Raw genomic sequence first — 16,372 nt, 5'->3', positions numbered from 1 at the left:
CTCTCTCTGTGTCTCTCTCCCTCACTCTCTCTCCTCTCTCTGTGGGTCCATGGTTTTGTCCTGTATTAAATCACCCATCCTCTCTCTCCCCCCTCGCTCCCCTCTCTCTCTAACCCTGCTTCTCCCCTCAGGTGATTGTAAGTATGGCTTGGAGATCAATCCCAGTTAGACTCCTTCACTCCATGTGGAATAGTTTCCTTCCATTATACACTGAGTGTACAAAATATTAGGAACACCTGCTCTTTCCATGACATAGACTGACCAGGTGAAAGATACGATCCCGTATTGATGTCTCTTGTTAAATCCACTTCAATCGGTGTAGATGAAGGGGAGGAGACTGGTTAAAGAAGGGTTTATAAGCCCTGAGACAATGGAGACATGGTTTGTGTGCCATTCAGAGGGTATTTAAACGTCTTTGAACGGGGTAATGATAGTAGGTGCCAGGCATACTGGTTTGTGTCAAGAATTGCAAAGCCGCTGGGTTTTCACTCTCAACAGTTTCCCCTGTGTATCAAGAACGGTCCACCACCCAAAGGACATCCAGCCAACTTGACACAACTGTGGGAGGCCTTGGAGTCAACATCCCTGTGGAACGCTTTCGACACCTAGAGTCCATGTCCCGACGAATTGAGGCTGTTCTGAGGGCAAAAGGGGGGTGCAACTCAATATTAGGAAGGTGTTCCTAATGTTTTGTCCACTCAGTGTAGTTAGATTAGTAGTTAAGAATTGCATTTTCAATCTATACTGAACAAAAATATAAACGCAACATGTAAAGTGTTGGTTTCATGAGCTGAAATAAAATATCCCAGAAATGTTCCATATGCACAAAAAGCCAACCCCTCTCACATTTTGTGAACAAAAAGCATGATCAATACACAGGTGCACCTTGTGCTGGGGACAAAAACAGTTTTTAGGGAGTGTGCAATTGGCACGCTGACCGCTGAAATTTCCACCAGAGCTGTTGCCAGAGAATTGAATGTTCATTTCTCTACCATAAGCCGCCTCAAACTTTGTTTTAGAGAATTTGCCATTACGTCTAGCCGACCTCACAACCACGTGTAACCACGCCAACCCAGGACCTCCACATCCATCATCGTCACATGCACGATCGATCGTCTGAGACCAGCCACCCAGACAGCTGATGAAACTTGACGAATATACATATTTTTATGTGGGGGGAAACAAATTCTGATTGGCTGGGCCTCTGCCCTCCCAGGGCTGCACCACTGCCCAGTCAAGTGAAATCCATAGATTAGTGCCTAATTAATTACAATTATTCTAAAATATATTATTAAAATTGACAGATTTCCTTCTATGAACTGTAACTCAGTAAAATCATTGCATTTTGTGTGTTTATATTTTTGTTCAGTATTCATGCTGGTGATTTTTAAATCAGGGTGCTACTCTTCTCCTATAGAGGCTTTGTTTCCTAGCTACAGGAGAGATATGACTCTTAGCTCCTAGCTACACCTGTTTCATACCACATGAGATATGACTCTTAGCTCGTAGCTACACCTGTTTCATACCACATGAGATATGACTCTTAGCTCGTAGCTACACCTGTTTCATACCACATGAGATATGACTCTTAGCTCCTAGCTACACCTGTTTCATACCACATAATTTATGGGGGGGGGGGACAAAAAACAGAAAGTCAATATACCAACATCAAATATGTGTATCGCGACATAATTCCCAGGGTTACAGTATTGTACTATGTCTTGGTGTGTTAACATGTATAACCATATAGGCCGAATGTAATGTGACAGCATTGGTGCTTTTACAGCGCCCTCTGGTGGACAACCAGGGAAGTATCTCGTCTTGATGAAATCATAACCAAACATTTGTATTTTTTTTTTCAACTTTTTTTTAGTCGATCATTCTGAAGAAGAAGAACGATGTACACATGTAAGTAGTCATTTTAACTATTTGATCAATTAAGGATGTTTTTTTATTTTTTTTTAAGTGACTTGTCTGTTGCTGATGTTGTGTTCTCGGGGGGAAAAAAAAAAGGGAGAAATTACGGGAAGCGAACAGCGAACTGCAGAAGAAGTGTGCGTACATTGATGACTTGGAGCCCAAGTACACATCTAGCTGTAAGTTTAAACATCTATTATCGTTGTAGTTGTGTAACATTTTAAGATATTACACAAATTAGACTTTAGCACAGATGCTTTTATCCACTTATAATAATAATAATAATAATAATAATAATATAATAATAATAATAGTCTTAACTATCGTGTCCATTGTTGATTGTCCTTCCAGCCCAGAAAGTGGAGGAGCTAGAGGAGGCACTGAAGAAGAAGGATGAAGACATGAAGCAGATGGAGGACAGATATAAGAAGTACCTGGAGAAAGCGAAGAGTGTTATCCGGACCCTGGACCCTAAACAGAACCAGGGCTCGGCACCAGAGGTCCAGGCCTTAAAGAACCAGCTGCAGGAGAAGGAGAGGATGCTGCACTCTCTGGAGGTACCAGGGGGATGGTGTAGGGGTTGAACTGGGTTTAGGGGTACGGGTTAGGTCCAGACCCTGAAGTACCAGATGAAGGAGAAGGAGAGGATGCTGCACTCTCTGGAGGTACCAGGGGGATGGTGTAGGGGTTGAACTGGGTTTAGGGGTACGGGTTAGGTCCAGACCCTGAAGTACCAGATGAAGGAGAAGGAGAGGATGCTGCACTCTCTGGAGGTACCAATGGGCTGGTGTAGGGGTTGAACTGGGTTTAGGTCCAGACCCTGAAGTACCAGATGAAGGAGAAGGAGAGGATGCTGCACTCTCTGGAGGTACCAATGGGCTGGTGTAGGGGTTGAACTGGGTTTAGGTCCAGACCCTGAAGTACCAGATGAAGGAGAAGGAGAGGATGCTGCACTCTCTGGAGGTACCAATGGGCTGCTCTAGGGGTTGAACTGGGTTTAGGGGTACGGGTTAGGTCCAGACCCTGAAGAACCAGCTGCAGGAGAAGGAGAGGATGCTGCACTCTCTGGAGGTACCAGGGGGATGGTGTAGGGGTTGAACTGGGTTTAGGTCCAGACCCTGAAGAACCAGCTGCAGGAGAAGGAGAGGATGCTGCACTCTCTGGAGGTACCAGGGGGATGGTGTAGGGGTTGAACTGGGTTTAGGTCCAGACCCTGAAGAACCAGCTGCAGGAGAAGGAGAGGATGCTGCACTCTCTGGAGGTACCAGGGGGATGGTGTAGGGGTTGAACTGGGTTTAGGTCCAGACCCTGAAGAACCAGCTGCAGGAGAAGGAGAGGATGCTGCACTCTCTGGAGGTACCAGGGGGATGGTGTAGGGGTTGAACTGGGTTTAGGTCCAGACCCTGAAGAACCAGCTGCAGGAGAAGGAGAGGATGCTGCACTCTCTGGAGGTACCAGGGGATGGTGTAGGGGTTGAACTGGGTTTAGGTCCAGACCCTGAAGAACCAGCTGCAGGAGAAGGAGAGGATGCTGCACTCTCTGGAGGTACCAGGGGGATGGTGTAGGGGTTGAACTGGGTTTAGGTCCAGACCCTGAAGAACCAGCTGCAGGAGAAGGAGAGGATGCTGCACTCTCTGGAGGTACCAGGGGGATGGTGTAGGGGTTGAACTGGGTTTAGGTCCAGACCCTGAAGAACCAGCTGCAGGAGAAGGAGAGGATGCTGCACTCTCTGGAGGTACCAGGGGGATGGTGTAGGGGTTGAACTGGGTTTAGGTCCAGACCCTGAAGAACCAGCTGCAGGAGAAGGAGAGGATGCTGCACTCTCTGGAGGTACCAGGGGGATGGTGTAGGGGTTGAACTGGGTTTAGGTCCAGACCCTGAAGAACCAGCTGCAGGAGAAGGAGAGGATGCTGCACTCTCTGGAGGTACCAGGGGGATGGTGTAGGGGTTGAACTGGGTTTAGGTCCAGACCCTGAAGAACCAGCTGCAGGAGAAGGAGAGGATGCTGCACTCTCTGGAGGTACCAGGGGGATGGTGTAGGGGTTGAACTGGGTTTAGGTCCAGACCCTGAAGAACCAGCTGCAGGAGAAGGAGAGGATGCTGCACTCTCTGGAGGTACCAGGGGGATGGTGTAGGGGTTGAACTGGGTTTAGGTCCAGACCCTGAAGAACCAGCTGCAGGAGAAGGAGAGGATGCTGCACTCTCTGGAGGTACCAGGGGATGGTGTAGGGGTTGAACTGGGTTTAGGTCCAGACCCTGAAGAACCAGCTGCAGGAGAAGGAGAGGATGCTGCACTCTCTGGAGGTACCAGGGGGATGGTGTAGGGGTTGAACTGGGTTTAGGTCCAGACCCTGAAGAACCAGCTGCAGGAGAAGGAGAGGATGCTGCACTCTCTGGAGGTACCAGGGGATGGTGTAGGGGTTGAACTGGGTTTAGGTCCAGACCCTGAAGAACCAGCTGCAGGAGAAGGAGAGGATGCTGCACTCTCTGGAGGTACCAGGGGATGGTGTAGGGGTTGAACTGGGTTTAGGTCCAGACCCTGAAGAACCAGCTGCAGGAGAAGGAGAGGATGCTGCACTCTCTGGAGGTACCAGGGGGATGGTGTAGGGGTTGAACTGGGTTTAGGTCCAGACCCTGAAGAACCAGCTGCAGGAGAAGGAGAGGATGCTGCACTCTCTGGAGGTACCAGGGGGATGGTGTAGGGGTTGAACTGGGTTTAGGTCCAGACCCTGAAGAACCAGCTGCAGGAGAAGGAGAGGATGCTGCACTCTCTGGAGGTACCAGGGGGATGGTGTAGGGGTTGAACTGGGTTTAGGTCCAGACCCTGAAGAACCAGCTGCAGGAGAAGGAGAGGATGCTGCACTCTCTGGAGGTACCAGGGGGATGGTGTAGGGGTTGAACTGGGTTTAGGTCCAGACCCTGAAGAACCAGCTGCAGGAGAAGGAGAGGATGCTGCACTCTCTGGAGGTACCAGGGGGATGGTGTAGGGGTTGAACTGGGTTTAGGTCCAGACCCTGAAGAACCAGCTGCAGGAGAAGGAGAGGATGCTGCACTCTCTGGAGGTACCAGGTCCAGACTGGGGATGGTGTAGGGGTTGAACTGGGTTTAGGTCCAGACCCTGAAGAACCAGCTGCAGGAGAAGGAGAGGATGCTGCACTCTCTGGAGGTACCAGGGGATGGTGTAGGGGTTGAACTGGGTTTAGGTCCAGACCCTGAAGAACCAGCTGCAGGAGAAGGAGAGGATGCTGCACTCTCTGGAGGTACCAGGGGGATGGTGTAGGGGTTGAACTGGGTTTAGGTCCAGACCCTGAAGAACCAGCTGCAGGAGAAGGAGAGGATGCTGCACTCTCTGGAGGTACCAGGGGGATGGTGTAGGGGTTGAACTGGGTTTAGGTCCAGACCCTGAAGAACCAGCTGCAGGAGAAGGAGAGGATGCTGCACTCTCTGGAGGTACCAGGGGGATGGTGTAGGGGTTGAACTGGGTTTAGGTCCAGACCCTGAAGAACCAGCTGCAGGAGAAGGAGAGGATGCTGCACTCTCTGGAGGTACCAGGGGGATGGTGTAGGGGTTGAACTGGGTTTAGGTCCAGACCCTGAAGAACCAGCTGCAGGAGAAGGAGAGGATGCTGCACTCTCTGGAGGTACCAGGGGGATGGTGTAGGGGTTGAACTGGGTTTAGGTCCAGACCCTGAAGAACCAGCTGCAGGAGAAGGAGAGGATGCTGCACTCTCTGGAGGTACCAGGGGATGGTGTAGGGGTTGAACTGGGTTTAGGTCCAGACCCTGAAGAACCAGCTGCAGGAGAAGGAGAGGATGCTGCACTCTCTGGAGGTACCAGGGGGATGGTGTAGGGGTTGAACTGGGTTTAGGTCCAGACCCTGAAGAACCAGCTGCAGGAGAAGGAGAGGATGCTGCACTCTCTGGAGGTACCAGGGGGATGGTGTAGGGGTTGAACTGGGTTTAGGTCCAGACCCTGAAGAACCAGCTGCAGGAGAAGGAGAGGATGCTGCACTCTCTGGAGGTACCAGGGGGATGGTGTAGGGGTTGAACTGGGTTTAGGTCCAGACCCTGAAGAACCAGCTGCAGGAGAAGGAGAGGATGCTGCACTCTCTGGAGGTACCAGGGGGATGGTGTAGGGGTTGAACTGGGTTTAGGTCCAGACCCTGAAGAACCAGATGAAGGAGAAGGAGAGGATGCTGCACTCTCTGGAGGTACCAGGGGGATGGTGTAGGGGTTGAACTGGGTTTAGGTCCAGACCCTGAAGAACCAGATGAAGGAGAAGGAGAGGATGCTGCACTCTCTGGAGGTACCAGGGGGATGGTGTAGGGGTTGAACTGGGTTTAGGTCCAGACCCTGAAGAACCAGCTGCAGGAGAAGGAGAGGATGCTGCACTCTCTGGAGGTACCAGGGGGATGGTGTAGGGGTTGAACTGGGTTTAGGTCCAGACCCTGAAGAACCAGCTGCAGGAGAAGGAGAGGATGCTGCACTCTCTGGAGGTACCAGGGGGATGGTGTAGGGGTTGAACTGGGTTTAGGTCCAGACCCTGAAGAACCAGCTGCAGGAGAAGGAGAGGATGCTGCACTCTCTGGAGGTACCAGGGGGATGGTGTAGGGGTTGAACTGGGTTTAGGTCCAGACCCTGAAGAACCAGCTGCAGGAGAAGGAGAGGATGCTGCACTCTCTGGAGGTACCAGGGGGATGGTGTAGGGGTTGAACTGGGTTTAGGTCCAGACCCTGAAGAACCAGCTGCAGGAGAAGGAGAGGATGCTGCACTCTCTGGAGGTACCAGGGGGATGGTGTAGGGGTTGAACTGGGTTTAGGTCCAGACCCTGAAGAACCAGCTGAAGGAGAAGGAGAGGATGCTGCACTCTCTGGAGGTACCAATGGGCTGCTCTAGGGGTTGAACTGGGTTTAGGGGTACGGGTTAGGTCCAGACCCTGAAGAACCAGCTGCAGGAGAAGGAGAGGATGCTGCACTCTCTGGAGGTACCAGGGGGATGGTGTAGGGGTTGAACTGGGTTTAGGTCCAGACCCTGAAGAACCAGATGAAGGAGAAGGAGAGGATGCTGCACTCTCTGGAGGTACCAGGGGGATGGTGTAGGGGTTGAACTGGGTTTAGGTCCAGACCCTGAAGAACCAGCTGCAGGAGAAGGAGAGGATGCTGCACTCTCTGGAGGTACCAGGGGGATGGTGTAGGGGTTGAACTGGGTTTAGGTCCAGACCCTGAAGAACCAGCTGCAGGAGAAGGAGAGGATGCTGCACTCTCTGGAGGTACCAGGGGATGGTGTAGGGGTTGAACTGGGTTTAGGTCCAGACCCTGAAGAACCAGCTGCAGGAGAAGGAGAGGATGCTGCACTCTCTGGAGGTACCAGGGGGATGGTGTAGGGGTTGAACTGGGTTTAGGTCCAGACCCTGAAGAACCAGCTGCAGGAGAAGGAGAGGATGCTGCACTCTCTGGAGGTACCAGGGGATGGTGTAGGGGTTGAACTGGGTTTAGGTCCAGACCCTGAAGAACCAGCTGCAGGAGAAGGAGAGGATGCTGCACTCTCTGGAGGTACCAGGGGGATGGTGTAGGGGTTGAACTGGGTTTAGGTCCAGACCCTGAAGAACCAGCTGAAGGAGAAGGAGAGGATGCTGCACTCTCTGGAGGTACCAATGGGCTGCTCTAGGGGTTGAACTGGGTTTAGGTCCAGACCCTGAAGAACCAGATGAAGGATACTTCCCATAGGGGTTGGGTTTGAGAAGGGTTAAGGGTTAAGGGTTAAGGGTTAAGGGTTAAGGACGAGACGAGACGAGAGAGAGATCTTAATACCACCACTTTATTACATGGGTCCTTCTGTAGCTCAGTTGGTAGAGCATGGCGCTTGTAACGCCAGGGTAGTGGGTTCGATCCCCGGGACCACCCATACGTAGAATGTATGCACACATGACTGTAAGTCGCTTTGGATAAAAGCGTCTGCTAAATGGCATATATATTTATTATTTATATTTATTTACCTTCCCAGTCAGAGCCGTTGAATAACCTACTGTTCCTCTGCTGGTCTCCCGCTACAGAAAGACTACGACAAGACCAAGGCTCAGAGAGACCAGGAGGAGAAACTCATAGTGTCTGCCTGGTACAACATGGTCAGTGTTTGATTGAACCAGCACAATATTTAACCAATAAAGCTGAGGGGGTGTGGTATATGGCCAATATATCACGGCTAAGAGCTGTTCTTAACCTCTTAGAACCCCCCGGATCCGGGATAATTGTCATCAACTACGCTAAATAGCATAGCGCAACGTTCAAATAATCTTACTCGAAAATAAGAAAACACAAGTGAAATATAGCGAAACACAGCTTAGCCTTTTGTTAATCACCCTGTCATCTCAGATTTTGAAATTATGCTTTACAGCCAAAGCAAGACAAGCGTTTGTGTAAGTTTATCGATATACTAACAAAACATTATGTACACCTAGCGGCAGGTAACTTGGTCATGAAAATCAGAAAATCAATCAAATTAATTGTCTACCTTTGATGAGCTTCGGATGTTTTCACTCACGAGACTCCCAGTTAGACAGCAAATGTTCCTTTTTACGTTATATTAGTAATTTCAAACACTAGAGGGCGCTGTAGGATTTTCTAGGTCACTTATAATTCCACAAACAGTTCCATAAAGATATTTTTTATATCCAAATACCTCCGTTAGTTTGGTGCGTTATGCCCAGGAATCCACCAGAAATAGAGGTCACGACAACACAGACAAAAATTCCAAATTATATCCATAATATCGACAGAAACATGGCAAAAAATTGTAATAATCAATCCTCAAGGTGTTTTTCAAATATCTATTCGATAATATATCAACCGTCACAGTTGGCTTTTCAGTAGGACCGGGAGGAAAAATGGCTACCTCTCTGTTTAGCGCAAAAATCACACTGAGAGCCAACAACTGACCACTTACGCAATGTGGACGTTTACGCTCATTCTTCAAAATAAAGGCCTGAAACTATGTCTAAAGGCTGTAGACACCTTAGGGAAGCCACAGAAAAGGGAATCTGGTTGATGTCCCTTTCAATGGGCAATAGGGATGCATAGGAACACAGGGGTTTCAAAATAAGAGTCACTTCCTGATTGGATCTTTCTCAGGATTTCGCCTGCAATATCAGTTCTGTTATACTCACAGACAATATTTTTACAGTTTGGGAAACTTTAGAGTGTTTTCTATCCTAAGCTGTTAATTATATTCATATTCTAGCACCTGGTCCTGAGAAATAGACCGTTTACTTTGGGAACATTATTTTTCCCCCAAAAAAATAGTGCCACCTAGCTTCAAGAGGTTAACCTCTTGCTCGTACCCGACACGCAGGCGTCCCATCTAGACATCTGAAATGCAAATGCGCTACGCTAAATGCTAATAGCACTCGTTAAAACTCAAACGTTCATTAAAATACACATGCAGGGTATTGAATTAAAGCTACACTCGTTGTGATTCCAGGCAACAAGTCAGATTTTTAAAATGCTTTTCGGCGAAAGCATGAGAAGCTATTATCTGACAGCATGTAACACCCCAAAAGACCCGCAGGGGACGTAAACAAAATAATTAGCATAGTCGTACACAAACCGCACAAATAAAATATAAAACATTCATTACCTTTGACCATCTTCTTTGTTGGCACTCCCAGATGTCCCATAATCACTATTGGGTCTTTTTTCGATTAAATCGGCCCATATATAGCCTAGATATCGATCTATGAAGACTGTGTGATCAAGGAAAAAATAGCGTTTTATAACGTAACGTAATTTTTTTTTATTAAAAAAGTTGACGATAAACTTTCACAAAACACTTCGAAATACTTTTGTAATGCAACTTTAGGTATTAGTATACGTTAATAAGCGATCAAATTGATCACGAGGCGATGTATATTCTATAGGGGTACGTCTGGAAATAATGTCCGGGTAAATCTCAACAAAATATCCGGTCGGAGACCAAAAGAAAGGCTCTGCCTTGCGTCCGATTGACCAAGAAACAAATCGTAGACAAATGACAAGCCTGTTGACATCGTGTGGAAGCTGTAGGTATTGCAACCTGGTGGTGCGGGCCCCATTTAATGTGGTTCACCTTTATCAATGGGTTGAAGTGGCGCATGGATATATTTTTCCATGTTCAGTGATCAGATTTTCCTGCACTTTTTGATGAAACGCACGTTCTGTTATAGTCACAGCCGTGATTTAACCAGTTTTATAAACGTCTGAGTGTTTTCTATCCACACATACTAATCATATGCATATACTATATTCCTGGCATGAGTAGCAGGGCACTGAAATGTTATGCGATTTTTAACAAAATGTTCGAAAAAGTAGAGGGTCGACTTAAGAGGTTAAGGCACAATGCAACGCCCTTAGCCATGATATATTGGTCATATATCACAACCCCCCCATATTATATTATAAACTGGTTATCAATGTAATTAGAGCAGTAAAAACAAATGTTTTGTTCATACCCGTGGTATACAGTCTGATATACCCCGGCTGTCAGCCAGTCAGCATTCAGGGCTCAAACCACCCAGTTTATAATACGTTATATTAGTCATTTCAAACACTAGAGGGCGCTGTAGGATTTCCTATGTCACTTATAATGAAACCTCCATCGAGATTAAAAACAAGGATTAGTGGTGCTGTCTGGCATAAGTGTGTATTTGGTTGAGGAGTAGTAGTGGTGCTGTCTGGTTTCAGTGTGTTATTTATAGTAGTAGTGGTGCTGTCTGGTTTCAGTGTGTTATTTATAGTAGTGGTGGTGCTGTCTGGTTTCAGTGTGTTATTTATAGTAGTGGTGGTGCTGTCTTCAGCGATTGTGAGTGAAACATTTGAAGAAATGTCCCACAACAGACGCAGAGGATTTAACCATCAATTCCTTTAATGAATATCTGTCTTAATGAAGCCACCGTGTGCCCCTCCCCCTCCCCCCAGGGCATGGCTCTACAGAAGAAGGCAGCAGAGGACCGTCTGGCCAGTACGGGCTCAGGACAGTCCTTCCTGGCCCGCCAGAGACAGGCTACCAGCACACGCCGCTCTTACCCTGGACACGTACAGCCTACCACCGCCAGGTAGACACGGCACCATGACCCCTACCTGACCCCGAGCCCTGTCCTGACCCTCCAGGCCAGGTAGACACGGCACCATGACCCCTACCTGACCGCGAGCCCTGTCCTGACCCTCCAGGCCAGGTAGACACGGCATCATGACCCCTACCTGACCCCGAGCCCTGTCCTGACCCTCCAGGCCAGGTAGACACGGCACCATGACCCCTACCTGACCCTGAGCCCTGTCCTGACCCTCCAGGCCAGGTAGACACGGCACCATGACCCCTACCTGACCCTGAGCCCTGTCCTGACCCTCCAGGCCAGGTAGACACGGCACCATGACCCCTACCTGACCCTGAGCCCTGTCCTGACCCTCCGGGCCAGGTAGACACGGCACCATGACCCCTACCTGACCCTGAGCCCTGTCCTGACCCTCCAGGCCAGGTAGACACGGCACCATGACCCCTACCTGACCCTGAGCCCTGTCCTGACTCTCCGGGCCAGGTAGACACGGCACCATGACCCCTACCTGACCCTTCACCCTAAGTTCTGACCCTCCAGGCCAGGTAGCCTCAGCAACAACTGACCCCAGCCCCGGAACCCTCCAGTTATCCACCAGACAGACAGACGCTACTCTGTAACGGGCATCTGCTCTGCCAAGCAATCCAGACACCTCAGGATGGACTAAACCTCTCCTGTACCGATCCGCTGTTCTCTGTCCTCTTCAGTCCTTCAGTTCAGGATGGATGAGTTGGTCTACCTGGATCTTTACCTGACAGTATTATTATTATGCACATTTCTCTAAATCATGTTCCTGTTCTGTTCCCGTTCTGTTCCCGTTCTGTCAGGAATCCTCTATCTAATAACTGTTTTCAGATTTCTCTAAAACATGTTCCCGTTCTGTTCCCGTTCTGTTCCTGTTCTGTTCCCGTTCTGTTCCTGTTCTGTTCCCATTCTGTTTCTGTTCCCATTCTGTTCCCGTTCTGTTCCCGTTCTGTCAGGAATCCTCTCTCTAATAACAACTCATTTATTTTCTAACACAATGTTGTGAGCAGAGATGCAGTTTTGACAAATTGGTAGCGGATTGATGTTTTTTTTATTTTTAAATTTAATGGTTCTAAAATCGGAGGATATTTTCATATCTTGATCTGATGTTTACAGAACGTGATGTAATGCCGTGCAGTCAGTGACTGTCAGGACATGTATAGTACCAGAGGAGGGATATGGTCTCTGAGTTGGTCTCTTTAGGTGTCCTTTTATGTGTGTTCCGTTTGTCCATGTTAGACGGTCTTGTTGTTGCCTGTAGTGGGAGATTTGAAAGGTTCGTTGTAATAGGGAGTCCTCTAGCCTGTTGGCAGTGTATTTAGCTGTAGAAGATATTCCACAAGTGTCCCCGGGTGTTTTAGACAAGGCCTTTCTTCATCGTCATCATCATCATCAGAAATGTTAACAGTAGAAAGCTTCCTATTTCTAATGGACTGGTTTCTAAAATCAAACCATTTTTTAATTGGCTGAATTATTAATGATCCTGAAATGAGGCCCTCTTCCCCTCCCTCTTGTTTCTAAAATCAAACCATTTTTTAATTGGCTGAATTATTAATGATCTGAGGCCCTCTTCCCCTCTGTCGCCCGCTCAGCCAGTGGGTCATTATGGATTATTGGAACCGGCAATTTACCGATCAAGAATCTCTGTCCCGTGTCCTCCTGCGTTGTTTCAGGGAATTCCACAAACGGTCCTTCCCTCTTTTGTCCTGTGAGAACGAAACGGTCCTTCGTTCATATTTCAGTGTGTCGTGTACCAGCTGCTTTCTAAACGGTAGTGTCCATGTTTTAGGCAGTGGACTAACAGTCAGTGGTCGTATCTGACTGTATCTTAACAGATGGAAATTGTCATTTTGAAAGTGTCGAAAAAAGGGGTTTCTGAAATACAAAACGTGAACTCGTAAAAGAACCACTGCTGCCCACGAGGACGTGGATTATAACATATGAAATTGTTCTTCGGGGTTTAACGTGGGGCGTATTTTCCTGTTCTCACTGCGCTTTACGTCTCGGACGCGCCGTGTCATTCCTGAAAAGCAGTTTAACTGTCCGAGCGAACCTCATTAACGTACTGTACTCCCTCCGTGGTGTCTGTCCAATGAAATGAGCAGTAGATTGCCAGCGTTGTGTAGAACGCAGACAGACTTCATACTAAGGAACGTTGGAATCTCCCGATTTTGATTTAATTTTCATGCAATCTGAATATCTGTTTAGTAGCCACTGATGTCATTGTTAAAAGGGGGGTTTTGTGGCGAGGGGTGTGTATCGTCAGAGTATCGTGTTTTAACGTGATATACGAGACGTTTTTTACGTGATATAAAAGAGACCGTTGTTGACGTGCTCTGACAACTCTCCTCGTCGTTGTGTCTTGAACTTTTAGCTTTTGGACGTGGAAATGTTTTCGTTAGCATTTTTTAAAAACCAAGATTTGTAACAAATGTAAATAAAATAAAAACATTTTAAAAAGTAAAATTGATGTTAAAAAAAAGGTGTCAGAATGTGGTCCCTGTTTTGCTGCCTCCTGCTCTGCTGAGCAGCGTCTCTGTACAGTCGTCTCTTACCATCGTAACATGGACTCTGTACAGTCGTCTCTTACCATCGTAACATGGACTCTGTACAGTCGTCTCTTACCATCGTAACATGGACTCTGTACAGTCGTCTCTTACCATCGTAACATGGACTCTGTACAGTCGTCTCTTACCATCGTAACATGGACTCTGTACAGTCGTCTCTTACCATCGTAACATGGACTCTGTACAGTCGTCTCTTACCATCGTAACATGGTGTCAGGACTCTGTACAGTCGTCTCTTACCATCGTAACATGGACTCTGTACAGTCGTCTCTTACCATCGTAACATGGACTCTGTACAGTCGTCTCTTACCATCGTAACATGGACTCTGTACAGTCGTCTCTTACCATCGTAACATGGACTCTGTACAGTCGTCTCTTACCATCGTAACATGGACTCTGTACAGTCGTCTCTTACCATCGTAACATGGACTCTGTACAGTCGTCTCTTACCATCGTAACATGGACTCTGTACAGTCGTCTCTTACCATCGTAACATGGACTCTGTACAGTCGTCTCTTACCATCGTAACATGGACTCTGTACAGTCGTCTCTTACCATCGTAACATGGACTCTGTACAGTCGTCTCTTACCATCGTAACATGGACTCTGTACAGTCGTCTCTTACCATCGTAACATGGACTCTGTACAGTCGTCTCTTACCATCGTAACATGGACTCTGTACAGTCGTCTCTTACCATCGTAACATGTTGTCAGGACTCTGTACAGTCGTCTCTTACCATCGTAACATGGACTCTGTACAGTCGTCTCTTACCATCGTAACATGGTGTCAGGACTCTGTACAGTCGTCTCTTACCATCGTAACATGGACTCTGTACAGTCGTCTCTTACCATCGTAACATGGTGTCAGGACTCTGTACAGTCGTCTCTTACCATCGTAACATGGTGTCAGGACTCTGTACAGTCGTCTCTCACCATCGTAACATGGTGTCAGGACTCTGTACAGTCGTCTCTCACCATCGTAACATGGACTCTGTACAGTCGTCTCTCACCATCGTAACATGGTCTCTGTACAGTCGTCTCTCACCATCGTAACATGGACTCTGTACAGTCGTCTCTTACCATCGTAACATGGTGTCAGGACTCTGTACAGTCGTCTCTTACCATCGTAACATGGACTCTGTACAGTCGTCTCTTACCATCGTAACATGGTGTCAGGACTCTGTACAGTCGTCTCTCACCATCGTAACATGGACTCTGTACAGTCGTCTCTTACCATCGTAACATGGTGTCAGGACTCTGTACAGTCGTCTCTTACCATCGTAACATGGACTCTGTACAGTCGTCTCTTACCATCGTAACATGTTGTCAGGACTCTGTACAGTCGTCTCTTACCATCGTAACATGGACTCTGTACAGTCGTCTCTTACCATCGTAACATGGTGTCAGGACTCTGTACAGTCGTCTCTTACCATCGTAACATGGACTCTGTACAGTCGTCTCTTACCATCGTAACATGGTGTCAGGACTCTGTACAGTCGTCTCTTACCATCGTAACATGGACTCTGTACAGTCGTCTCTTACCATCGTAACATGGTGTCAGGGCTCTGTACAGTCGTCTCTTACCATCGTAACATGGACTCTGTACAGTCGTCTCTTACCATCGTAACATGGTGTCAGGGCTCTGTACAGTCGTCTCTTACCATCGTAACATGGACTCTGTACAGTCGTCTCTCACCATCGTAACATGGTGTCAGGACTCTGTACAGTCGTCTCTCACCATCGTAACATGGACTCTGTACAGTCGTCTCTCACCATCGTAACATGGACTCTGTACAGTCGTCTCTCACCATCGTAACATGGACTCTGTACAGTCGTCTCTTACCATCGTAACATGTTGTCAGGACTCTGTACAGTCGTCTCTTACCATCGTAACATGTTGTCAGGACTCTGTACAGTCGTCTCTTACCATCGTAACATGGTGTCAGAAGTGAATCAAACTCATCAAATAATAACAACCAAGTTCATCCGATATAAGACCGGAAAAACATTGTTAGACTCGACACGAGAGAATATCTGACAGAAAATAATACTATTACGTGAGTTTGGTTGCTTTTTTTTTTTTTTGGGGGTTGTGGCAGAAAAAGAAGCTGAAAGCTCTGTTTCTCTCTCATCATCCGAGCGGAGCCGTTGCTATGGAACAGGCAGAGAGCACATGGAGCAGAAGCAGGACAATGTAGGGCCCCAGAGGTGAGCAGGGCCCCAGAGGTGAGCAGGGCCCCAGAGGTGAGCAGGGCCCCAGAGGTGCGCAGGGCCCCAGAGGTGCGCAGGGCCCCAGAGGTGAGCAGGGCCCCAGAGGTGCGCAGGGCCCCAGAGGTGCGCAGGGCCCCAGAGGTGCGCAGGGCCCCAGAGGTGCGCAGGGCCCCAGAGGTGCGCAGGGCCCCAGAGGTGCGCAGGGCCCCAGAGGTGCGCAGGGCCCCTGAGGTGCGCAGGGCCCCTGAGGTGCGCAGCTAACAGAGAAAGTTATTTCTGATTTTGGGTTAGGACAGATGCTAAATGAAAGAAAAAAACATTTATTTTTTGGTTCGTTTTTTTTTTTAATTCACAATCCCAATGTTTTGTTTTAACTTTCTCAACTCTACTTCGCTAGTTCATTAATCGTTTCATCCTCTACCTATCATTTTGAAACCTTCAACGTGTTAAACAACTTTACTGTCCTGTCTCTGACTGGTCATAATATCTCTGTCCTGTCTCTGACTGGTCATATTATCTCTGTCCTGTCTCTGACTGGTCATAATATCTCTGTCCTGTCTCTGACTGGTCATA

At 48.1% G+C, this 16,372-nt stretch overlaps 1 protein-coding gene and 2 long non-coding RNA genes across 19 annotated transcripts in view; 2 read left to right on the top strand and 1 right to left on the bottom strand.

The window, feature by feature from the left end:
- Positions 1-11,494, top strand: part of hook3 (hook microtubule-tethering protein 3) — a 77,141-nt gene extending 65,647 nt beyond the window's left edge. For 2 of the 5 annotated variants that reach the window (XM_052458628.1, XM_052458627.1), the window contains exons 17-21: positions 1,874-1,908; positions 2,014-2,096; positions 2,269-2,474; positions 7,968-8,039; positions 10,864-11,394. In XM_052458628.1, the coding sequence (XP_052314588.1) occupies positions 1,874-1,908; positions 2,014-2,096; positions 2,269-2,474; positions 7,968-8,039; positions 10,864-11,004 (537 nt within the window). In that variant the 3' untranslated portion in view covers positions 11,005-11,394. Of the gene's footprint in view, positions 1-1,873; positions 1,909-2,013; positions 2,097-2,268; positions 2,475-7,967; positions 8,040-10,863 lie in introns of all 5 variants that reach the window. The other 3 variants (XR_008061470.1, XR_008061469.1, XR_008061468.1) reach the window with 3 other exon arrangements.
- Positions 10,954-11,592, bottom strand: LOC127906476 (uncharacterized). Of its 3 annotated transcripts, none has more exons than XR_008061561.1 (3): positions 11,386-11,512; positions 11,146-11,325; positions 10,954-11,085 (listed from the first exon to the last, which is right to left on the bottom strand). It is a non-coding gene; the product is annotated as an uncharacterized LOC127906476 (long non-coding RNA). The 3 variants fall into 3 exon arrangements; XR_008061560.1 differs by having other exon boundaries at positions 11,002-11,145; positions 11,206-11,385; positions 11,446-11,592; XR_008061559.1 differs by having other exon boundaries at positions 11,002-11,145; positions 11,206-11,325.
- Positions 11,593-12,021: 429 nt separating this feature from the next.
- Positions 12,022-15,659, top strand: LOC127906474 (uncharacterized). Of its 11 annotated transcripts, none has more exons than XR_008061516.1 (5): positions 12,022-13,798; positions 14,303-14,372; positions 14,457-14,491; positions 14,688-15,296; positions 15,493-15,659. It is a non-coding gene; the product is annotated as an uncharacterized LOC127906474 (long non-coding RNA). The 11 variants fall into 11 exon arrangements; XR_008061513.1 differs by having other exon boundaries at positions 14,303-14,491; positions 14,688-14,757; positions 14,842-15,296; XR_008061514.1 differs by having other exon boundaries at positions 14,303-14,610; positions 14,765-14,834; positions 14,919-15,296.
- The last annotated feature ends 713 nt before the right edge of the window (positions 15,660-16,372 follow it).

Source organism: Oncorhynchus keta, chromosome 12, assembly GCF_023373465.1.
Source record: "Oncorhynchus keta strain PuntledgeMale-10-30-2019 chromosome 12, Oket_V2, whole genome shotgun sequence".
In the NCBI taxonomy this organism is placed as follows: Eukaryota; Metazoa; Chordata; class Actinopteri; order Salmoniformes; family Salmonidae; genus Oncorhynchus; species Oncorhynchus keta.
Note: the sequence above shows the minus strand (reverse complement) of the source record. Positions and strands in the feature narration are given on the sequence as shown.